This window comes from Tympanuchus pallidicinctus, unplaced genomic scaffold, assembly GCF_026119805.1.
Source record: "Tympanuchus pallidicinctus isolate F22 unplaced genomic scaffold, pur_lepc_1.0 scaffold22, whole genome shotgun sequence".
NCBI lineage: Eukaryota > Metazoa > Chordata > Aves > Galliformes > Phasianidae > Tympanuchus > Tympanuchus pallidicinctus.
Window position 1 is genome coordinate 19220488 of NW_026294739.1, and position 24763 is coordinate 19245250.

At 45.9% G+C, this 24763-nt stretch overlaps 2 protein-coding genes and 1 non-coding gene across 8 annotated transcripts in view; 1 reads left to right on the forward strand and 2 right to left on the reverse strand.

The window, feature by feature from the left end:
• The window catches only part of LRRC34 (leucine rich repeat containing 34), a 19569-nt gene extending 16638 nt beyond the window's left edge, over positions 1–2931 (forward strand). For all 5 annotated transcript variants that reach the window (XM_052687232.1, XM_052687234.1, XM_052687237.1 and 2 more), the window contains one exon: positions 2309–2931. The gene's annotated coding sequence lies outside the window, so the exon portion shown is untranslated. The remainder of the gene's footprint in view (positions 1–2308) is intronic.
• On the reverse strand, positions 1786–12119 carry MYNN (myoneurin). 2 transcript variants are annotated; one of them, XM_052687224.1, is made up of 8 exons: positions 12047–12119; positions 11429–11722; positions 9414–10213; positions 7743–7902; positions 6707–6885; positions 6343–6426; positions 5838–5924; positions 1786–5520 (listed from the first exon to the last, which is right to left on the reverse strand). In XM_052687224.1, the coding sequence occupies exons 2-8, from the start codon at positions 11692–11694 to the stop codon at positions 5252–5254; spliced, it is 1845 nt and encodes a 614-aa protein (XP_052543184.1). In that variant the 5' UTR covers positions 11695–11722; positions 12047–12119; the 3' UTR covers positions 1786–5251. The 2 variants fall into 2 exon arrangements, with proteins under 2 accessions (XP_052543184.1, XP_052543182.1); XM_052687222.1 differs by lacking the exon at positions 12047–12119 and having other exon boundaries at positions 11429–11826.
• A 386-nt stretch (positions 12120–12505) lies between these two features.
• TRNAV-AAC (transfer RNA valine (anticodon AAC)) lies at positions 12506–12578 on the reverse strand. Its single transcript has one exon. It is a non-coding gene; the product is annotated as a tRNA-Val (tRNA).
• Positions 12579–24763: the final 12185 nt, after the last annotated feature.

The window sequence follows — 24763 nt, forward strand, 5'->3', positions numbered from 1 at the left end:
ATAGTCATTACTATTGTGCATGCGTGTGCTTTGCTGTGCCATGGTTGGGTAGAGCTCCCTGGTTGCCAGGTGACAGATGAATGCATGTAAGTGATGTGCTGAGATGAGAACAACTTCCACTATGGCGTGACACACTACAAGTGACAGCAGGTATTCTTAGCAGCAATGCAGAATATAGCAGTCACTGACAGGAGGTGGTGTGAAGACTCTGAACGTCAGTGGTGCATGAACTGAGCTTCCAGCAGCTGCACTGCTCAGCTCTATTTGGGAGCCCTTCTCAGGTCAGCAGTTACCAAGTGCTTATTTAAAGAGGATGCAGGGAGTGCATCAGAGCAGCAGCAGAGCCCATGGATCAGGTACTGTGACCATGGTGTCCTTTTCCCCTGGGCTGCTGCAGAGAAACAGCTGCTGCTGCCCTTCCTGCAGCCAGGTTTCCCCACAGCAATTTCTGCTGTCTCTCTGTGGGCTGAAGTGCAGCTAGGCAGACCGTGTTGATTAAAACAAACAGAAAGCTCAAACTTCCATTTAGGACTGCTGCTGAGCAGCAGATTTGCTTGAGAGCAAATCAGATATGTGGTGGAACAAGATTCCTGTTAGAGTTAGGAGTCTGAGTAAGTCCGTGTGTCACTACTAGGCTCTATATGCCATTAATGAGGAAAAAGAGAAAGCAAGCTTTTGTTGTTTATCCAAAAACATTTTATATTTTGTTAAACAAGTTCGATGAATTTAAGCTGGTAGCTGCAATAATGCAGGAACTTGAAGAGCAAACTCTTTACTTTTATCAGAACAGTATTTTGATTCGCTTGCAGTGTGTGGTTGTTATAAGGATAAATGGAATCTACTTTTGAAAATGCTAGCATGCTTTCTGAAATGTTTTTAACAACAGGGTGTTTGACCCACAGGAACGCTCTGCATTATTGACAAGAGCAGTAGAAATAGCTGGTGCTGCACCTTGCTTTGTAAGAAAGGGCAGCAGCATCACTTACTGAATTTTGTGTCAGTGGATGCAAGCTAAAGTAACTTGTTATGCAAAAAAAAAAGAAAAAAAGAAAAAAAAAGGAGTATAGATTAAGGCCTATGCCAGAAACACTGCTTTCCTTGAAACTCTTGAAAGATGCATCCTTGTGTTCTTTTGAAGGAGAGAATTCACATAGCTGGGCCTTCTTGCCGTGCTATTCTAGTAGCTAAAAAAGCACAATCCTGTTCTGTAAATCATTTCTTCAGCTGCCAGAACTCAAAGCACCTTTTAGAAAGGCAGCATTTAGACCCCAGTGTAAGGGGAAGGAAAATAACCGATCCAGCAGGCCAGTGATACAGTGCAGGTCCACGAAGCCCTGCTGAGTGCTCTGGCCTTTATACCACCTTCTGTCAGTTGAACTATTCAGTAAAAATAAGGTAGGCAAAATACAAATTTGGAGTTGAGTGACTATCATCTTTAGCAGAAACAGTGAACTTTCAAAGCAGTCTAAGTAAACAAACAAAACCAAACCTCCAATCCTCAAACCTTACCAGCAGGAAAATAAAAGTACTAACATAAGAGTGTTTATATTAAACTGCATCTAGAAACAAAGTGTTTAATTTGGGTTGAACTGATCCAAAATATCTTTTATCAGGCAAATCAGGTGTTTCTTACTGCCAAGGAAGTGTGGTAAACCTTGTTGTATGCAGTGTCCTGCAGTGTGTGGTGTCCTGTGCTTCCTGACAGGGTGCTGTGGTGGTGATGTTAGACTGCTTCCCTCCTCCTTTTGTTGTTACCCCTTGCAGTTCTAAACAGCAGACACGAGGTGAGGGAAAAGTACAAAACAAGTTTATTAAAGTCTAACATAAAACACTTCAGGCTAAATATGTACAACTCCCTGCCCAGGAGATTATAAAATCGAGAGTTGAGCTATATACAAATAACAGAGGAAAGGCTGTATATACATGAAAGATACTTCAAAAATAATTTAAACCAAAAATCAGTCATTAACCTTAACTCTGCTGCAAGGCTTATCGACATCCTCTCCGAAATCACAGCCCTGAAATCCTAGATGAGGGATTTGTCTGTACTTGACAACTTTTCTTAAGCCATATGTTTCAAGAAAACTTTCATGCTCTGTGCCTACAGATAGGCACCGATTCAGATAAATGCCACACAAGGAGTGATTCTAACATAAGTATTTGAAACAGCCAATTCAGACATTTATAGTTGCAAATAATCTGTTCAGGTTGAACTGAAATGCTACTGAAACAATGATGTTTCTTGGATAAATTAAGTCATTTTCTGTAAATTACCAATGATGGACTAAAATTCTCTTTCATTTTGCAGGTAGGTCTCAAGAATGAGAAGAATCCCTACAAAAATTCCAAGTTTCCCCCATTCATCTCTGAAGGAACTTACCAATATCGTTAATCACCACGTACCTCCACAATGAACTCCTTAAGCCTAAGAATGAATGTGCAGCTGACTTCATGCATCTATGGGCACAAGGTACCGTACAGAGCTGCTTCTTCAGGCCATGGAGCACCCAGCCTGAACACTCCTACAAATTCAATATATATCTCTTTCTATATATATTTAAAATCTATATTCTATTAAATGAATACCGTTGATAGAGATCATACCTCAGCAGCTGAGATATCTGCACAAAAGATGAGGGTAAGAATCGAGGTTCTCAGATGAGGACTGAAGAGTGCAGTTCACTAAATTATTGCTCTAAGTCAAAATTACAGCCTGTGTATTCTACTAAGAAAGGCTAAAAGTGGTGTTTTGTAAAAAATAATGATTATTTTCTTGTCTATAAAGAAAACTAAATGACTACGAAAGAAAGTGGTACTGTTATAAGCATCTAAACAAATCCTGTATAAATCTAAGTACTGTTTTAAAAAGCCTGAAAATCTAAGAATACAGCAATAAGCTATTATTGTAGAAATATAAAAACAGTCCAAACACTGTTATGGAATGCATTTTCTAAGTAGGAATGTAGTTACTTCTTCCTAGAGCAAAACAGCTCTTGTCCTTTATTCTGAATTTTAATCCTCAGATAACAATAGTGTATCATTAGTTTATCTTCCAGAGTTGGTTAAACATGACATTTATCGAGCATACAGTGCTGCACTTTGTCAATACTCCTGGCTAAGTCTGTGTCTATGCCAAGACTCTTCCTCTGTTTTCAGAAAGTGAAAGTAAAGAGGAATCTTAGAGCAAGGTACAGCGTTCACTTTGTTAAATGGAATCAGGATTCTGCTCTTTGTGGTTCTTGAATGCTAGTTGGCTACAGAATCATTCAGCTCCTAATCAACAACAGCAACTTGGAAGAAGAAAAAGCCATGGGAGAAGCAGTAGTAGGGAACTGCCAAACAAGATCTGAGAACTTCATCTATTGCCCTGTGCCAGCCTTATGAAGGGCATCAGCTGTACGTAAATGGTGCAGGATGGATAAGCAAAGAAATTAAATGTCAAGAAGTATGGCAGTAATTAGCAAACAAAGTGAAAAATGCCTGCATTCAACTGTTCCTGGGCCACTCCATGCTGCCTGTGGTAGATTTTATCATTAAATTGGCCATATCTTATGACTTAAAACATGATCAAGAAGCAGAGTTCTAACCGTGCCCCATATCAAGATGACCAACACAAAGAAATGAAAGATCTGTTACTTCCCAAGTACAAATGTAGAGGAAAAAAATCTGTAGTCATGCTCAGGAGTCAAGGGACCATCTGCAGAGCATTTACATGAAATCCTCCAAGAACTTTTTCACAAGGCTGTTTAATTAAGGGGCAGATTAATTTTTACTCCATGTAGAACACAGTTAAGAGGTATCTCCTATGCCCTTCTATTTATCAATGTCTGGACACAAGGCATCAGTGGGAATAAAATGCTAGCACCAAAGAAATAACCAACAAGTGATATCTTTAAATGTATTTGTGGCACAGTCATAAGACTGCTTCCTTACTATTTGATGATTATTTAGGTAACATTTATATCATGTTAATGGCACAAACTGGCAAAATGGAGCATTAAAAAAGGTACTCCTACTCTTAACCAGTGTCTTTAATGATCCTACAGAGAACCTAAAAATGCTTTGTTAAAAAAAAATATAAATTGCTAATAGTAAAATATACCTTTGCAAGAGTCTTGCTAGATACCAATGACAGTTACTGTGGATATGCAACACGAAAGGTAAATGAATACATAAATACTTCAGTTGAAACAAATCCCTGCTTGGGAGAATGTTAATCTGCCCTGTTGTATTCTTCCTCAATGCCCCCTCAATAGCAGTTATGCAGTATTTTCACAGTGAAGGGCTGCATTTGTTTCTTCTTTTGTACCTACTGACCAGCACCACAAGAAGCACAAAAATGATCATTATGAAGCTATGGATCACACATCACAGTTCAGTCAATGCATCTTTTCACCTCATCTACAACACCCATGTTCTAGCTCTTCTGGTGAGCAAATGCTGCTGCTTGTGCCAAATTTGGGATATTTCAGACATATGAAAAAAGATCTTGGACAAGTTACAACACTAGATTCACTTCAAAAACGAGTGACTTCTGGGAAAGAATACACAGTAGTACCTATGCCATTAGAACTCTCTGGGTTATCATGCTAAAGAAACTCTCCTTTACTTGCCCCATCAGGGACATAAACACAAAGCTTTCTGTCCCTCTGGTCAGACTTCAGCTGAAGATGGACTGCTTCTCACAGACAGCAGTAATTCTTTGAGAGGACCTTGACTGAGCACTGGCCTACCTGCCATCACGTACCATTACAGGACCTCAGGATGCTCTTTAGCACATTCAGATTATGACTTTCCCTTAAAAACAAACAAACAAACAGCATGTTGCCTAGGACCACATCCTAGCAGCTTTTGAAGATCCCCAAGCAAGGGGACTCCAGCAACCTCTCCTGGCTACCTGCTCCAGTGCTCAGGTGATACTGTCACACACCAGATGGACAGGAACATAACAGGAGATCTCCAAAATGCATTAGAGTATTTAACAGAGAATACTTAAGGCAGGCATTGCTGGAAAACATGTAACTCCTGGAAGTGTTAATTGCAAACAGAAGGTTGATTGTAGATTAGCACAATTCAACAGTGACAAAAAACAAAAAAAAAGACAGCATAGTACAATGGAAACAGCTTACAACTGCCTTTACAGAAAGGAAAAAAAAAACCAAGAAAATTCAAGAAGTGACTGCTTGATTGATTACGTTCATCTTTACCAAAGGTGAGTTCACTGCTGGATTTCTTTGCTGGCTCTACAGTGTCAGTATAATTGCTGCAAGAAAATGAACTGAGGTTCTGAATATCCAGTCACAGCAGATCTCAGTAATGTTTCTGATGATGGGGACTGACTGCCTGCCACAGGAAGAAGCATCTGATGGTCTTCAGTACCAATGGGAAGAGGAAGCGGCAAAGACATCTCAGAGGGTTTCACATCTACAGACTCTGATAAAGGACTCTTCTGACTCTGAAGGGATTCTTGATCATTGAAAGAATTATCAAGTGTATTGCAATCAGGGGGAGTTTCAGATCCTGGCAAAAAAAAAAAATTCCCAATCATTTATTTTCCCCAGCAATTAGCAAATGGAACAAGTTAGCAAATGATGCAGGAATTGTTATTAGCAAGAGCTAAGGGGGACTTGTTTCCAGAGAGCATGAGCAACTGCTATTAGAAGTCTTGCTACAGATGGCAAAACTCTACAAGAGAAAGACAGCTGAAGTGTCCTTACATGGAGGAATAAAAATGAACAGACAAATTTGTTGATGTTGATGACATGTTGATGATGACTGTTGATGACAAGTCAATAATTGATGCTGCTTCTGAACCTTTCTTTACACAAGGAACTTACCTGTGTGAACTTTTGTTTTGTGCTTCTTAAGGTTTTTTATATCTGTGTAAGAATTTCCACACAGTTCACAAATGAAGGGTCTTTCTCCTGAAAAAAAGTTTGACAGATTAATCTTAAAAGTGAAAGAAGACGCAGTTGCTGACACAGGATAATGGATTTCTAAGTTGTATTTTAAAAATGCATCATGATAACTGCAAGCTGTTTTGTCTGTGCCATTATTCAGAATAAGACTGTTTCCAGAACAGTAGATTAAAACAAAGAAAAAAGCCTCAATGCTCGAGGTAAAGCCCTTACATCAACACTTATGCTGTTACATGCAGACATATGTCTGAAATAGGCAATTAAAAAAGTCACAGACATTTTCTTTAAATTATTTTCATGCTGAAATACATACATTAAGAAATTACTACTCTTAAGTGCAACACAATATGGTATATTTTATAGGCAAAAGGGAAGAAGTAGAATCTTATTTATTGTGCAGGAAGCAGCCTGTCTGGAAACTGACCTGTATGGGACCGAAAATGTTTATTGAGTTCTCCAGAGGAAATAAAACTCTTTCCACAGATGCCACAGATATATGGCTTCTCTCCTAAAGTAAACACAAGGAGTTTGTTATTTCAACATATAAACCAGAATATACAGTATGAAGAACAAATTAAAATGAAACAGAGAATATCCAATGGGAGAAAGAGCTCCCTAAACCAGAGTCAAAGAGAAAGAACACGAGAAAAGCACTGGTTGAGAACACCAGAGGTGACCCCCAGCTCCTCCCAGTGCGGACTTCCTCCTCATTACCCATCCCAACCCCTCTGCAGCAACCATCTCCTGCCAGGCCTGGTTGGGTATCTCCATGCAAGGTCTCCCCTTACCTGTGTGTTTTCGGGAATGGGTGATGAGAGAACTTGAGACAGCAAAGGCTTTTCCACAGGTGTCACACACGTAAGGCTTCTCCCCGGTGTGGCGACGCACGTGGTAGGTGAGCGTGCTGGCCTGAGCAAAGCGCTGACCGCAGCGATCGCACACGTAGGGCTTCTCACCACTGTGCTTCCTGGGAACAAACAGACATCAGGGGTCTGCTGGCACAAAGGGAACTCACCCTCACTGTTCAGTGATTTTCCTCAAGTTTCTTCTGCTTTCTCCTCACAGTGGTGTTCTGTGAACTAAAACACCTCATCAGCTGGGAGCTGATTTTGAGTCCGCAGTTTCTCACTGAGGGAAATTCACTGGGAATGAGGGCATCAATGATTCCTTCTTCATTCCTTCTTTCTCCTTACTTCATAGAATCATAGAATGGCCTGGGTTGAAAAGGACCACAGTGCTCATCCAGTTCCAACCCCTGCTGTGTGCAGGTCACCAACCAGCAGCCCAGGCTGCCCAGAGCCACATCCAGCCTGGCCTTGAATGCCTGCAGGGATGGGGCATCCACAGCCTCCTTGGGCAACCTGTTCCAGTGCCTCACCACCCTCTGGCTGAAAAACTTCCTCCTAAAGACAGAACAATGACCTCCTAACAAGGAAACATAATTTGTACTCCTGCCAAAAATGCAAAAGCTCCATTCAGGCTGCAGTCAGCAGAGAGACCCACTTTGTACCACGTCCTATCAAGATCCTCTTTCCTCTGCGAGTACTACAGACAATTAAAAACAAAACAAAACAGCCACCATTGCCATAAGGATACCAGTACATACACTGTAACATTCATAAATTCATAAAATGTGTAAATCAAAACCCTAATGAGTGACTACACAGATATACAATTTATTACACAGGGTGAAGCAAGACCCAAGATAAAACATGCAGAAATGACCAAGTTATGTGAACACGTGACTCCTGCTAACACCAGAGTTAATCATTCTGTTTAAATAAATGTATGGATAAACACCTTCAGGATCTCACTTCTGCCTACCTGGCATGAATCTTCAGATTGCTTGAAGTTGCAAACTGCAGATTGCACACATCACATTTGTATGGTTTCTCTTCTCCGTGATGCATCCGACTGTGGAACACCAACTGGCACTTCTGAGCAAAGCCTTTGTCACACAGCTCACATTTGTATGGCTTCTCTCCTAGCAAAGAACAAAACCTTTGTACTGTCTGCATTTACGTAAGAAAGCTTTCCAATCCATTACCTGACCAAAGCTCAAGTGTCTGTTCTAACTCTTCTTACAAATAACATCTTGTAACATCCTGTACCCATTTGCTGAGGTGGGATGTGCCAGGAAAACAGCAGATAACACACTGTTTATGAACATACTAACATTTAAGAAGAATAGGTAATAGTTATTACCTCTTAATAAAGCCACTTCCTCCACATTATTTTGAGAAAGCTATTGCTACATTTTCAGGCTTTTTTGCTGGTTATATATCTATTCACTATTCTGAGTATTTGAGATGAACAACCTCTAAATCATGTGCTTGTTCTTGCCTGTAAAACAGCAAGCAGTCTTCAGTGATCTCAGAAATTCTTCAGTGTTCTCTCTAGTGTTCATGAATGTCTCATGAGTGTTTGCTGTAGAATGCCACATGCACTTCTTCAACTGCTTGGGATTTCTGACTGATCAGTACAGTCTCATCAAATGGACTGTGTGACTCAGATTCAGACAACAGCATAAAAGAGGCTGCCCCAGCAGTGCACAATCAAACTAAGAACAATTATGAAGCATATTGTTCACATAAAAACTTCCAAAAAATCAAAGTTCTAGCATCTCACCTGCCATCTAGCAACCAGCACAGTGAGATCACCTGCTTATACATGCAAAAATTCCAACAGCAGCACCTCAAAAGAGCAGCTAACATTCCTGCCAGAACACTGTCCTGGAATACTGCACCCAAGCTTCATCTCGCATATCAATCTTTGGTTTGCCAATAGCTGGTAATATATGAAATCCTCTCTCTTGGTTACTGAATGAGCACAGTGTTCTTCTGCAGCTGTACCTCAACAACTCCTACTTCACCTCTTCTGCATCTTCTCTGCTTGCTGGAAAGCAGCTCCACTGCTGATCTCTGCTCACCGTTTTCCGAAAAAGAGCAAAAGTAAACAATTGCAATCTCTTTCACTGTTACCTCTGAGTTCTGAATGCCAGCTATAAAAGGAAGAAAGCTACGCAAACAGTGTCCCTCTGCTGCTCACTGGGTTAAGTACAGCAGCAAAAGCCGAAGCAGAACAGCTCTGCTGGATCAGACTAAAGAAAGAACTAAACCAGTATTAAGTCTTCCTTCTCTAGGGAATAACTTAGAAAAAACAAGCAAGGTTCTTTTTCCACCTTTGTAATCAAATATATGTCAGAATTCAAAAATAGCAAGAGAAATTCTGCTATCCGGTACCGTGAGCTTTTCATGCTCTACAGGCAATAGTTTCTGGTGCTCAATTCCATGTAATCACTTTACAGAGCTAAGGGCAGCCAGCCCTTCTGCATCTTTCCAGGAATCAAGATGCTCAGACTAAGCCAGTCTCTTTCAGATTTTTCAGAGTGGGAACTGTGATTTTGTATTGAAAAACTGAAATGCGAAGATCTTTTTAGTGCTGTATCCACATGCTGCTATTACACAACTCAGGAAGACAAAGCCCACAGCTTACCTGTGTGAGTTCTTACATGTGTTTTCAGCTGATTGCACTGCGTGAATGCCTTCCCACAAAGCTGGCACACATAAGGTTTCACTCCTTTGTGTATCCTCATGTGGCGACGGAGGCTGCTGGCTTCTGAGAAGACTTTTCCACACGTGTTGCACACTGGTTTTGCTTTGGAGTACTTCTGGTCAAGCTCTTCTGAACTTTCCAGCTGGTAAGCGTTCTTTTCGCTGGCTATGTTAGACATGCAGTGCTCCTTCAGTGCACAGCTTTGCTGAGGCTTTCCTTGTTTTTGTTTTGCTGCAATAGTCTGAACTAAAATATCCTGTGCTGCCAACGTTTCGTTTTCCACCACGGCTGCCAGCTGCAGTTCAGAGCTATCACTGCCCTGGGCAGCCTGCTCTGTTATCTGTGCTGCCAGCTTATTTGCATCCAAAAACATTTCAATGGATGTGTTCTCAGTCACATCGTTCTGGTATTGTATTGATTTATTCTGCACTCTTTTTGGGGAGCTGAAATTCTTTTTTCTCTTTTTGGTTTGAGCGGATTTCTTTTCTAAAGCCGATTTCTTTGCTTGAGGTTGAACCAACTCTGCAGGAGGAATATCTGCCTTCTCCCGATCATTGTAATCTCGCAGGGTCAGGAGGCAGGCCTGCTGGTTCATTTCAATGTTTCCAGTGATGCTGGATGTCTCTGTAGAAGAGGGATTAGCAATAAACGCAAAGTCTTCCATCTTTATTTTGCATTTGGTGACCACTTCTTCTACTTTGAGATAGTCAGCAGCCTGGTGAATTTCCTTAACATTCCAGCTGCAAGAAAACCAGACTTTGGTGACGATATTCTGGACAAAGCAAAAACTCCTTCTGTACCAATTCTGTTAAATGCAAACAGCAGAGCTAAGAAAAGCTATGCTGCTAGACAAAACAAGACAGCTGGCTTAGTACCTTGCATTATATTAGCACTGAGCTCTAAGTGAACCCTCCTGGTTTCACTCATGCACTCATCACAACAGAACTGCAGAAGCTGTGGCGGCCACCTGAGGGTCACAATACAAAATGATGGGGACACGCTGTCAGACCTTGCTGTCGTCGTTTATCAAATAATTCTCCTGGGTGAGAACAGAGCTTTCACATCCCACTTCCTCCACAGACCTCAACTGCTCAGAATGAATCCAGAAACTCTCCTGCTGTAGCCCCATCAAGAATGCTGCACACTTCATAATTTGCAAGCCATAAATTGCCAACCTTAAGAGGTAGCTGTGTACATTGCTTTGCTAGTGTTAATAGTTGCAGCTAATCTTAAAGAAAAGCAAACACCCCGCACCTGTGCACTCAGCCATCAAATAGAAGTTTTCAGGTATCAATAACAAGGAAGATTTATTAAAGTGCTCTTAGAACCAGGTGTTGCAAAAGGAGTTACACTTCTGGGCTACACACTTGGATGCGGTCACACTTGAGAGATACTTTCCTTCCCTGTGAGAGCAGTATGCTACAAGAAATCCTCATTGCACACAAAGTAACACAACATGCACAAAATGAGCCAACGGAAAAAGCTTTTCCTGCACCTGGCTGCTTTGCCAAAAGGAACTTTGCTTTGGAACAACAGACCTCGTAAACTCTACCAAACAAAAACTCCACCAAACACCTCTTTAATCAGCGCTGACACTCATCTGCTCCTCAGGCTTCAGTCTCCTCCACTCACTGCAAAAATGGGCTCCTATAACCCGATGTCAGAAGGAACACAGCTGTCCCTCTGTCCTGCCGTACCCACATGAGGTTTCATCCTTCTGGAGCCAGACAGAAAGACTCAAATAGACTGAAACTATCAGCAAAATATCGGGGAACGTTTCTGTTGTGGCACTCACGTGCTGTTGTAAAGCATGCAAACAGCCCACCTCCAGTTGTCAGTGTGCATCTCGTCTGCTGTTATTTGTTCCTCCTGAACGCATTACAAGAACACGAAGCCCAGCGCTGCCTTAACAGCGCACTTCCCGATCGCCTTCCCCTTTTGGCAGCACGTATTACCTGTCAAGGTTTAAGTTTCCCGTATAAATGAATTCCAGGAGCTTTTGGAATCCATCAGCCTTCACTTGAGCCTGATCCAAAACGACGGTGCTGTCGCTCGCGTCCCTGTAGAAGGCGCCGAAGAACTCGCTGAAGGAGGCGAGCACGTTGCGGTGCGCCTTGAACTGGCACTCTCCGATGACCACAGTGCAATCGCAGAGGAAGCCGGCCTCGCGCTGCTTGTTCAGCCGCTCCAGGAGGTGCTCGCAGTGGTGGGAGTACTGCATGGCGGGAGCGAGCCGTGGCCTGACCGTCCTGCCAGAGGAAAGCGACGGGTTTACCTGCGGGATTCCGCTTCCACCCCCTAACGGGGCGAATTAACGACTGCAAAGGGCTCGGCGTTCACGATGGCAGCGGCGCAGCGCTGATGCCGCGCCTCCGACGCGCGGCACGGTCCCGCACCCGCGGGAGCGCTGACCGCGGGGTCGATCCGCCGCCAGAGCCCGGGAGCCGCGGCAGCGGAGCCGTGCGAGCCCCCCCACGCCCAGCCCCGCGACGGGCCTCCCGCACGCGGCGCCGTCCCGGCCCCGGCCGTCCAAGCGCCGTCCGCCCGCCCCGATCCCGCGGCGTCCCACGCACCTGCGGAGAAGCGGCGGAGCGGCGCCCCCGCCTCAGGCCGCCATGTTGCGGTGACGCCGCGCGCGCCGCTTCCGCCCAGGGACTTCCGGTGCGCCGCTCAGCCTGGAGATCGCCGAGCGGGGGCGGCGGGGAGGAGCGGGGTCGGCGTGCCCGGCGGGGCCTGGCAGAGAGGAACGCTGCGGGAGGTCGGGAGGAGCGGACTGCGGCTTCTGTTGTGCCGAAGGGCGTGCCGCGACCCGCAGTCTCCGCAGCCTCTAGCGGTTGTGGCGGGCGCGCGGCTGTGGGTGCGGTAACGCTGAGAACCCGCAGCGTTTCTCCTGTCGCCTCTTGTAATAAAAACGGTGGCGTTAAGAGAACAACGCGAGAGCGCAGCGGAGGCTGCAGCCCGCAACCTCCAACCGCAACCACAGCGGCAGCACGCAATCACTTTCCAGGAGCAAAATAACCGCTCACGGCCGGTGTTTCCGCCCGGTTTCGAACCGGGGACCTTTCGCGTGTTAGGCGAACGTGATAACCACTACACTACGGAAACGCCGCTTGCGTCTTTTTCTCCCAGCTGCTCTCCTGAACGTTCTGCCGCGCCGCCCAAGATCGCCCGCAGCTCCGGGTCCGCACACGGCAGCGGTACCAGAGGTGTGCATTTCAATGGGATGAAGAGATTTGCCGTTCCTTCTGTTTGATACATAAAGTGCTCGGATCGTCACATCCTGGGAGCGGTGGGGGCTGTATGGATGACGTCCGTGACAACGGCCCGTCGGCCCGAGGAGTTGTGTCTGGTCCAGCATAAGCCTTTCTGGAGGGCCCGGCTCCTCGCCAGGCTGACGCCGGGAGGTGGCCGTGTGTCCCAGGTGAGCTCGGTGCTGCCCCGAAGGGAAGGTCTCAAGTTTGGCTCCGGAGAGCCTCACATCCCCGAGTCGTGGTAGCAAAGGATGGGGACTGGGCCGCACGTGGTGCACAGAACGCATTTCTGGACTAAACGCGCTTTAACGTGTATTTAGCTTTACGCTTCACGGAGAAGAAGCTGAGATTACAGCTACCTGGATGATGGCGTCCGGGGCAAATCCGCAGCTCAAATCATAACTTTTGACAAGGTTATTTCCTCCTTACCCCAAGCATACATCTCTTTGTGCAGGCAGATACGAGACGTGTTTTAACGACGTTCTTCGCGAAATCCGGGGCCGTAAAGCTCAGCCCCGGATCGGACCCCGCAGCCCCCGGCCCACAGGAAGAGGCGGGGCGCGCGCGGGGGCGCGTGCGGGTGGCGCGGCCAGGCCCGGCCCGGCGGCACACGGTGCGGCGGGAGACGAATGAGCGCGGAGTTCCAAACTCCCGCCGCCGTCCCCTCTCCGCCCTCTCCGCTCCTCGCTGCCAATGGCGGGGCGGCAGCGTGCAGCCCAGCCAATGGGCGCCCTGCGGGCGTAGGCGGAGGAGGCTACAAGAGCCCCACGCGGGGTTCCCCCGGCACGCGTGGCGGGTGGAAGGCTCCGCTGTGCCTAACCCTAATCGGGGGAATTGATGGTGGCTGTCGCCGCGCTCCCTCCGCCCGCCCGCTGTTTTACTCGCTGACTTTCAGCGGGCGAGGGGAGCCGCCCCAGGGGGAGGCGGGCGGCGGGAGGGGGCCGGGGCGCCGCGGCGGTGGGGACGAAGGGGGGGAAGGGAAGAGAATGGGCCGAAAGAGGCTCCGCGACCAAAAAAAAAAAAAAAAACGTCAGCGAGGGGTCCGCTCGCCCCGATCCGCCCTGGGGTCCCCGCTCGCGTGGCCGCGGTCGGCCGGCACCCGCCATTGCCGCCGCGAAGAGTTCGCCTCTGTCAGCCTCGGCGGCGCGCGGGAGGTGCGGCGCGCGGCCCCGCGCCCCCAGCAGAGCAAACGGGAGCGGCGCCCCCGGGGAAACCCCCGCGCTCCCCCGCGCCGTGGGGCGCGCGGACGGCGTCGCTCCGACACGCGCGGCCCCGCGCGAGCGACCGTTGGGGCCGTTGGGCGCCGCGAGGAGACCCTCGGGGCCGCCCCGCGCCGAGGTGGGCGGGAGGTCGGGCCGGGTCCGCGCGCAGGTGCGGCCCGCCGGGCGTCAGGCGTGCGGCCGCGGGCCCGGGCCGCTCTTTCGTCCCCTCAGGAGGCGGGCGGCCCCGCGTCGTCCCGGGGAGACGGGCGGTGTCGCGCTTCGGGGCGAGAAGCGCAGAGGTGAACACGAGGGAACGCACGAGGGAGCACGCGGGCGCCCGGCGGGGGACATTCGGTGGCGGCGTGGAACGAGCGGACCGTGAGGGGGCCGCTCGGGGAGGCCGACCCGCTCCGTACGCTGAGCCGTGCCCGGCCGCGTGGGGACGGGACGGCACAAAAGGCGGCACAGACAAAAGGCGGCCCTGCGGATGGCGCTGGGAGCGGCGCGATGCCTCCGCCCGCCACGTGCGTGCGGCCGCTGCCATCTGCTGGGCTCGGCTTCACTTTTATCCCGTTCCGCACGAAGGATCGGTGAACTTGGATGCTTAATTATGTTTTAATTGGGCGGTGGAAAGCCACGGCCCACGTGGAGATGGAGAAGTCCGATATGCTCGGAGACGTGCCGGTCCGGCGGGTCGAGGCACTTAAATCCATAGGGCTGGAAGTGTAACAGCAGCTGGGCGATATCGGGCTGCGCTTGTGCTTGCACAGTAACGGCAGCAGAAACGTTGTTCCCGAGCAGCTCTCAGCACCGGATACTTTGTTTGAGGCTGCAATCCGGCAGCGCGAGGCCGAGTGCCGGCCGCCATTTTCCAAACGTTGCTCCTCTGATCGGCCCGTAAAAAAGCTTTACCAGAACGGATCTCCTGCAGCATTTCCAACACTTCGTCCCCGTTGCTTCTGAAAGAGGTGATGACCTTCCACTACCATCCTATGTGAAAAAGTGAAGGTGTGTTCTGCTTATTTGCGTACTGCAGAATATTCAGAAACTCAAAACTTGGTTTACTTTATTACTGTTTGACTCTGGTAATGAGGAGAACTTCGTGCAACAGTTTTGCTGTGAAGGCCGCCACAAATGTAACTGAATCTGCCCCCTGCTGCTGCTGAGCCAGGAACTGAGCCCAGATTTGAACTCCATGGTCCTTATGGGTCCCTTCAACTCAAGGTAGTCTATGGCTCTGTGAAAGGAAACACATCTGATGGCTCTCCTATGAGCAGAACTCATCCAACAGCAAAAGCAACTCCTGGAGGTGCAGAGCTGTTCCAGCGCTTGGACCACGTGGCGTTCAGCGGATGTTCTTCCCTGCAAAACGTGAGTGATCCTACTAATATATCCCTATTTATATATATAGATTTTTGTCTGTTTATTTGTTTGCTTTTAAATCTAATGGTGTGCTTGAAGCTTGAGTTGAGTTTACCAGTGCTCTCTGAGAGACAACGCAACTTGGAAAGGTGATGGTGTCCAGGAGGAGTGCTTGTGCTCACTGCGAGCGTGCTTTATTGCAGCTCAGGCTCTGGCTGCCATTTGATGACCTGGGCACTGGGGTTGTCCTGGCTTACCTGTTGTTGGGTGTCACTGTCTGGAACTTAGCGCAGAGAAGTCAGGCTGTTCTCTAAGGAAGGCACAGATGGGGAACTTTTCAAGGATGTCTTACGTCTACTTACATCTATTCAGATGACTTTTGTGTTATCAGGTAGGTTATGTGCTAAATGCTTTGGCCAAAGGTGACAAAGCAATTTCTGTCATGCTAGTGTTAAGAAATGGTGTCACCATCCTGAAATGTGCATAGAGATTAATTCCTGCTGCGTGGTTGTGTCTACTGTGTGCTTTTTCAAATTGCCCAAGAGGGCTTTTGTTCTTTGTGGCTTTGGGAAATTGCTCCTTTTCTGTCCACAACCTAAAAGCAGTAGCTTGGTGTGGGTTAAATCCCTGAGGAAGGGATGAGGTGCCACAGTACAGTAGTATAGATTATGATGACAGTGTGTGCAGAGCTGTTAAGAAGAGTACAGTGGAGTTAACACTGAGCTGCAGCACTGAGGCTAACACAACAGTTCAAGCTGACCTTGCTTAAGAGACAACAAAAACTGTCTTAAGGAGAAATAACAATTATCAAAGAGTAAAGAATGGTTTAATTCAAAGACTGTTTAACTTCTGACAAGTCTGGCAAACATTAATAGAACCTCCCCTAATTCTGTTTGTTGCTTGCCTCAACAAGGAGCACTGTCAGCACGTGGTTGGATGCTGCTTTAGGAGTGCTTATCAGTGAGGAGCACAGGTCTGCCATCTTAAAGAAACACAATGGCACCGTGAAGTAATGCCATCTAATCTTTTTTGTGCTGAGAACGTGGACCAAAGAAGGGTTAAGCACAGAATCAATTTCTGTGCTTTTCTTTACACTGTTCATAGCATTTTCAGCACAACATACCAGAACTGGGAAGTTGGTTTTTCCAAAAGAAGCTTCCTAGAATGCAGTGATGTGGGTTTTGGTGTGTGCTTGGGTGGCACTGACTGCCTGATGGCTGCAGCTGGGCTGTCTGCTTGCAGGGGCTCTGCAGAGTGTGGCTCTTGCACTGAAAGGTGTAATTCTCAGTTCTCACAGGTGTGGTAATAACTTGGCTCTAGCAGGATCTTAACATTAAGCTTTTCTTTACATGATTTAGCTCTAGCCAGAGTGACTGGGGAAGCTGTACAGAGTCAGACTTGTGCGAAACAGAGAGTAAAGTTGGGATGTGTGTATCATTCTCAATATATCAGACCTAAAATGAGAATGGCTTAGGAGTCTCTATTTAACTTTTTCTGTCTCTGTTTGATTGAATACCGTGTTTGGAAACTTTCAGTAGAGAAAGCTGAGAAAGCTGCTATCCTGTGGCTTGATGAAGATCGTTTTGCTTTTCGTCAGTGCTGTGAAGGTCTGCTAGGTTTGCTCTTGCTGATAATATCTTTTCCCAACGGTAGATGGCAATAGCCATTCATTTGTGAAAAGAGCTGAGCAGGGCACTATGGAGTTTAACGGGTAAGCTGGATCATTCCTGGTTAAGGATCCTAAGCAGAACTATATAGAAAAACTTCCTTGTTTTCAAGTACAGGTGAACTGCTGTCAAATAGCAACCCGTGCAATCTAATAAGCTTAATGCTGGTGAAAATGTTGTGAAATCCACTTCAAAGTAAAACATGTGAAAGACACACACGAGGTACCGCAAGGAGCTGTCACTCCTCCATGAGAAGGCATTACAAATGCATTCTTATGTACATTCTAGCAAAGCTCAAGTGAGTAAAGAATGTGACGTGAACGATTTTCATTCCTTCACAAGCTTGCTCAGAACAGCCATAATGTTCATGTCGTGTTTGGTTTAGAAGTTAATTAGAGATTGTCTTGTTGGCTTAAAGAACTTCAGTTCCTCTTCATAAATGTTAGGGTTGAATTTGAAATCTTTACATCCTCCTCCTCCCCCCCCCCCCCCCCCCAAATAAAAGAAATTTGTGTGCATATATATATATATATATATATATATATATATAGGCTCAGCATTTGGAGATCTTGCATTTCATTTTTGCTTCTAGAAAAGCACTGTATAATTTGAAACTAGAAGTGCAAATACTGGCCTTGTCAATGTACAATGGTGTGTTGCAAGGCAAACTGTCCTCCTCGTTTCTCACTTATTTGCTGCTTGCTTTTGTGGAATGTATATTTAGTTTCCCAAAGGTGAACGTGGGAGGTAAGTGCATGAGGAAGGTGGGCACCTGTAACCATGTTATAACCAAGTCAGGGGCCTTTGGGGGATTACACAGCTGCAAACCAAAGTTTTCTGCTTTATCGCAGCGTTCTGGTTTGCAATGATAACGAGTTTGAAGGCTGGTGTTTCTCTGGTTCTGCTGAGAAGATAATCAGACTTCTGTACAGTAATGATGGAATATTGGCATCCGTGAGAATTTGGTAGGAAACATTTCAGTGCAGCAATTAGCATCTGAGTGAAGTTGTTTCTTTCCAACGTCTGGGTATCCAACCCTACAGTTGGGTGCCTCTCTGTGCACTGTGGGGGACAAAATACAGCAGGAAGGATGGAAGCTGGCACAAATGACAGAAGGTTTGTCCCAAGGCTGTGGCTGGCTGCAGGTGTGCAGTGCTGGCTGCATTCCCTGCACAGGTTCCCATCCATGGAACGGAGAGCAGAGGCACTGGGGAGGAGGCTGCAGTGCTGCCAGCCCTCTGGCTTTAGCCCCCAGCTCCATGGCTGGCTGCATGGCAAGCTGCTCGTGCATAATGCAGCCCTCTGCAGTGTAAAGCCAGGAAAGTGCAGCCCTGCTCGCTTAGACCTTCTCTTCTGCTTCAGCCTCTGAGCCTCCTAAAGAGCGGAATTCCATCACTTCTTTCATCACTCTAATATTCCTTTAAACAACTGTATCATGGGATCTATTGTGCTTAGCTACGCTGTGTCTACCGTACAGTCCATGTTTTTCATCACAGGAAGCAGCTTGAACTGCTTATAACACATGGAGTATACATTTGTCGTCTTTTCGAGCAGCTTTATATCATTCAGCTGGCTTTATGGCCTCTTCTGAGCCTAGAGATAAGTATGTTTAAGTATAATCCTGAAGTTTTTATCTTCTGCATCATCGGCCTGCACTTTAGTTACCACTTCATGTTATGCTTCTCCAAGCAGCTTAGAGCAGGCTTAGCTTGACAATTAGGGGAGTGAACTGGCAAAACTCTGCTCAGTTCTCTCCCTTTCCTTTCACTTTTATCTCCTTCTCTAAGGCACACATTTTTATCTACCCACTTCCAAGAAGGTGTTCAATTAATAACTCAGATGACTCAGAGCCGATAGGATCTTTTCATGTATTAATTTAACTCTTCCTTTTAAGGGGAATGCCAAAAAAATTACTGTTTTCATGTTTTCTCTGTTTATTTTGGCTGAGTTTTTCATGCAGTAGAGGTTGCACTCTGTAGCCCTTTGATTTGGCTCCCAAAAATTATTGGGGATTACAGCAGTGGCTTTCAGGTGGCTGCTCATTGCCGTATGGAATAGCAGCTTTATTCTGTATTAATGTTGCTTCATTTACAGTGGTGAATTTTTCTTCTTAATTTATTTATAGGAAAAATAAAAGGAAAAAGGAGGCTAACTTGCAGACCTGGCTCTTTAGTGTCTAGAAATGCAGTGAGCTTTGTTACTCAGTTTCTCGAGCTTGTGTTTTTCTGGTGACGAAAGTGATGCAGTAGAGCTGACAACAAAGTTAGTTTCAGCAGAGCTAAGCACGAGGCTTTGTGCAGGGACAGTTTGTTGTCTGAACAGGGCAGTCTCATTTAGCAGTTGCACATACTGGTGCTTAAAAGCTCCTTCCTCTTTCATTAGACGTGAATGAGAATGTTTAATTTTCATCTCTGCTGGTCTTGCAGCAGGTTGGAACTTGCAATAGATGTTCAGAGGGATTGATGCTATAATAAATGCTGCCAACTCTTCCCTGCAATTGAAATGCATCTGGTCCCCAGCAGTACCTCCATCATGGTCACTGTGAGCTGCAAGGTGCAGCAGAACCACAGGTACCCCTGGGCAGGGCTGGAGGTAGGGACAGCCATCTCCATAGAGGAGTGGATCATTCAACAAACGTGAAACGAGTGAATTGCACTGAGAAAACAGGTGAACAACAGGGTAAAACATGAAGTTCTACACACACACACACACACTCACAAAAGGGTCAAAAAGAGGAGGAAAAAAACCCCACACTTGATAAAAAGCCATCTCAGAGTGCCTCTTGTTTGTCTTATTGGAGGTGAAGGTAATTCTTTGTTGGTGCTTTTAATACCGAGACATTTCTGTTCCTTTGGCTCACCAATCAGTGCTCTGACTGCCTGTGGAGGGAGCAGAACCCACAGAGGGATCCAGCACAGGGAATGGCAAACAGCAGTGCATGGCAAGGGAAGCCTTGCTCCTGGTTTTCCTTGTGAAAGCATGGGGACCTTTCACTCATCAACTTTCCTGAAAAACATATAGAAATCTAATAGAATGTCAAACTGATGTTATCCAGTACAGAAATTGCAATGAAATATAGAAAAAAAATCTACCAATTAATCAGCCTTTCAAAATTATCTCTTCTATCAAGTTGGTTTTTTATTCACCCAGCAGAGTACTTTCCATACTGATTTTTTCCCGTGGGAATGCCTTATTTAATATAGCAAAGTTGTATCACCAGGGCAAAATGTTGGTTTACATCCAGTGAGGATCACAAACAGATGTGCACTAATAGCTAAACTACCAATTCTGTGATTAATATTGACCACCGTTTTAATTGCCAATCTATTTTGTGGAAATCTTCTGAGTGCAAAGTCCAGCCTTAATAACCTTTGGGATATACTGCAGTGCTGGAAGATTTCCAGTGCTTTGCTGGGCTATTTTCAAGTTCATCTCTGTGCTGTCACTGGAGCAGATGAGATGTGAAGCTGCAGGTGACTTGCTGGCTTGCAAGCCTGCTTTGTTGTAGGACTTGGCTACAGTGCAGTAATGCTAAACTCTTTTATGATACAGTTTAGTCTTGTAATATAAGGCAGTTCAGGTAGTGTTTTAACTGTGCCTCTCAATGCTGAGTTCTGGCCAAGTGCTCCAGACTGTTCAGAAATGCAGTTTAAAGAGAAGTTACTGCAAAAGGGAACAATCCATAAAAAGGTGAAATCCTGCCTTCTCCAAACCAAGTCCTGTAACTTTTTTTTAATAAGTGCAGCAATGTCTTCTGGTGTTCTCCTTCTTAATCAGTGTGTGATGTAAAACATCAGTGATTAAGCACAAGTGCCTTAGCTATTATTCTCCTCATGGTCCTTCTATGCATCTATTCAGTTTGACTGGATTTTTGGGCTGATTGCTGTAGCAAATAGCATCAGAGATAAGACACTGGCCATGGCTTAGGCACTGAGTAACTGTGAGCAGCTTACCCAACTGAGAAGGTTGCACACAACCTCTTGGAATCTGATATTTGGATCTGTGATTTAGCAGCTGTTGCTGCTTTTTCATGGGAATTTCCATGTCATAAGTGTGCCTTTAAGCGAGTAAATAAGAGAGAGGTATGTAAGTTCACTGGCTGGAGACTTGGGAACCAAATGTGAAACCCAAAGGAGATGTAACTGAACGTGTGTTGGTGGAAAGACGTAGGTGTGGGGCTGTGAGCAGATCCCTCAGTACCATGTGCTGCTTCCCAAGGAAGAACACGGACTGACAGCACTCCCTGTGGCTTCAAGGACAGACTGAAACGCTTCTGTAGAGAGTAGCCATCAATGTGCAGAGGGATGTTCTTGTGCACCAAGCACAGCACAGTGCGGCTTTCCAGCGACCTTAGCGCTCCAGCCAGCGTAGGAGCTTGCTGTAGTAATTACAGATGACATTAAGTATCAAGTAAAAGCCAACAGCCAACTCCTAGGCCGGCCTTTTATGCATTATTAATATCATTTCCTTCCCAGAAAGTTCAAGCTAATAAAATTGAATTTGATAATTCAATCAGTAAAAAGTAGGTTTAAAAGAAATTTGCCTTTGCTGAATATGTCCCAAGAAATCCTGTGTTTTATACAATGCTCAATGTACCTAAGTGTTGAAATAATACATTGATAGTTTCAGTTGCACGTTCTCTGAGATTGCCTTGATTTTTTTTATGACTCTATTTTTTATTAATAGCTGCTATATGCAAGATGCACACTGCAATGAGATTAGCAATCAAAGCCCGTGGCCAGCTGATATTTCAGCAATTAGAATACAGAACAAGTTCAGAAGTATGAAAGCAAAAGGATTGCTCCTAAGTACCAAGAGATGAGTTCTCTTTCCTGGGCAAGTGGCTTGGTTTGTAAGGGGCCCTGCAAAACAAAGACAGCCAGAGATTGGGTATAACAAGGGAGGAGGGAACGAGGGCTTTGTTTGTAAGGAGACTCTTTGCTTCTAGTGTTGCCTTGACTTGAGATATTTGGTTGCCTTAGTGGAGCCCTGGCTGGCCTGACTTTCAGGCCAGATGTTTCTGAAAACTTGACGGTTTGAGGAAGCCTCAGGGTGATCAGTTTTCTTCCATCTTGGCCAAAATATTTCATTCTGTTATAGAATAGAACCAGGGTTACTGGCATTTGAGAGCTGATGCTGTACAGCGGTTGCTTTTAGGAGGTTACTGGTCAGCATTTGATTTCATATGACTCCCAACATTTTAAAATAAGGTACGTGCTATTCCCATATATCATATGCAAAATTTACAGAAATGTTAATAGTGAGCAACATCATACATCTGGGTTAATATTCTTCCCTCAACCTACACGGTCCAAGAGCAGGCGGTAAAGCTGTCAGCCAGCGAGCTGAGCCTGCACCAAGCATCCAGAGAGTGGTGCAGAAGTGCAGAGCAGGATGGCACAGAGCTGAGTAGGTGGTAAAACCACTGAAAATAAATATGGCTGGGATGGATTGGTTCCATGATGGTGTATTTTACACACAGAACACCATCGCTGCCAAAATCTCCCTTTAATCGCTAGCTGGGACAGTGATGTAAGAGCCCTCCCCGGCCAAGCTTCGAGTTGGACATGTGTGCTTACTTGTTCTTTCATTTGCCCAAACCGGTAAGGGATGCTGCAGTGCTGTGCACTACGTCCCAGCTGCTGACAGGAATTGCTCTCTGGTCAGGTTCTGCTGGAGCACATGGAGATGCTGCCTCCACTAGGAGTCAGCTGAGTTGTCATTCTTGGTTCAGGCACTTTGCCTGAATTCCAGATCTGGACACAGTCTGAACTGGGGTTTTGAATCCAAGTTGCCCTAACTACTGTTTGTACTATTTAAGTTTTCTATTCTTAAAAATCGAAGCTTAAGTTCTTTTTTTTTCTTTTTTACAAACAAAACAAAATCTCTTATGATGAAGGACTCAGCCCTGAGTCTGTGCTGTTTGCTGTCCCAGAAAACTTGCCTGCAGCAGCAGTGGCACAGCAGGCCAGCCCTTGTGCCAGCACAGAGTCTGTTCCTCTGTTCTCACTGTGTGGCTCGGTGTCCCGTCCCAGTGCGTTAGAGGCTTCCTCAGAAATTTTGTAATTGATGTTTTCCACTCCTTTTCTTTCTCTGTTGGTTCTGTATGTTGGTTGAGCTGCATTTCCCCAGCATTCAGACGTATGCACAAATGCTGGAAAGACTCGCTCTCATGCATAATGAAAGAGGAAAAGTTTCAGGGGAGGAATTTATTGGCTACGGTCTCCATTCCTGCTCTATATCTTGCTCTACAAGCTCCCACAGCAAGTGAGTGGTAGAGCCAAGAATAGAACAGCACTTCTCCGACACCCAGTGCTGTGCCTTAACCCCTGCCTCCCGTGAGAAACTGTGCTCTGCTGCTCTGTGCAGTGCGAAGATAAGATCATACTTTATTTTGGTGCACAAATTGATCTCTAGGGTGAGTGAATAAAGTTGGGAAAAAGCCAGAGAGCAACACGGTGCAAACAGTGAAACATAAGGAGGATATATGTATGCAATGCTGCAGCTTCTCAGACTGCTGTCTGAGGTATTATTTTGAATTAACTCGATCTTAATTCTTGAAGTGCTTGATTTTTTTTGTTTTGTTTTGAGCACCAATGCCTCTTCAGTGAGAAAGCAGGACTTCTTTTCTCAGCTGGCCTGTCTCCAGGTGCAGCCGAGGGAGGAGTTCTGCCTGTGTGCAGGGGTTGTTCCCTTCCTGGAGGAACTGCTTTGATGGGATCGTGGCAGGTGCTGTGCTGAGTTTGGGGAGAGAAAAAAGCATTTGGAAAAAGCTGGAGATGGCACGGGTTGGTTCCTGCATTCTGGCTGCAAAGCACTGCTAGTTCTGTGGGTCGACTCTAATGAGGAGTGGCGTGCATCAGCATGGGGATGTCAGTGTGAAATCCTTCACTGCAGCCAGCGTTCCCAGCGGATAGAAGGCAGTGGTGCTCCTGAGCAGGGCTGGCTCAGCACCCTGACTGCTCAAATGGCCACCCCTCTAAATCTGATCAAGAAAAGAATCCCCTTCCCCAAAATATCTACTTGCTCTGGTTTGAAACAAGCTCAGCTCATCTGAGGGCTCACGTTACCCTTTTCTTTCAGATCCACCAGATCTTTCATCAGATCCACGGCTGCAGTTGTGCCAAATTAACCGGCTCCTTTTCAGGAGTCCTCCTCCAGAAAGACCTCGAGTTGCAACATACTGGGGAGTTAGCATGAAATGGTTTAAACAGACATTGTTTTAAGTTTTTTTTTTTATTTTTAAACCAACAAAATAAACCACAATTAAGGGCAGTTGACTGATAAATTTTAATCTTTCACCCCTTGCTTCTGTAAGGAAACTATTTGCAATTAAAGGTAGAAGCTTACGTACGTTTGTATAAACTGTTTCTGGAGAAGGGTATCAAGGATCTTCATGCCTCCCCTGGATCCCACCTCTCTTAAAAAGCATATAGGTTTGAAGTGTAAATATGAGAGATTTAGTTCCAAAATCTCTTCACACATCATAAATGAGTGCATATATACATATACATACATATATGTGTAGGTATGAAAGAAAAAGGGTAGGAATTGCTGTAACAGGGCCGTTAGGATGTCACAGTAGTTTTCTGTGCCCTGAAACCACACTCCTTGCTTTGAGCACATACAGTGTGAAATGCACAAATATGTTTGAAGATGAGCATTGGTTATTTAAGGCACCCAGCTGGGTGGGTGCACAAGCAAGTTGCTGGGGGTGAGTTGGGGCATGAGCTTATGGCACCATGGGACAGAGAGACCCTTCTCTGCTGATGGTAAAATAATACATTTGTTCAGGCTAGAAATGATTG

Excerpts from the sequence above, each read along its gene's own strand:
- MYNN (XM_052687224.1), bottom strand. The coding sequence starts at position 11,694 with ATGCAGTACTCCCACCACTGCGAGCACCTCCTGGAGCGGCTGAACAAG. Across the intron at positions 10,214-11,428 it reads GGAAACTTAAACCTTGACAG|CTGGAATGTTAAGGAAATTC; the intron begins GTAATACGTGCT and ends GTTTTCTTGCAG. Across the intron at positions 5,925-6,342 it reads ACATTTTCGGTCCCATACAG|GAGAAAGACCCTTCATTTGT; the intron begins GTCAGTTTCCAG and ends ACTTTTTTTCAG.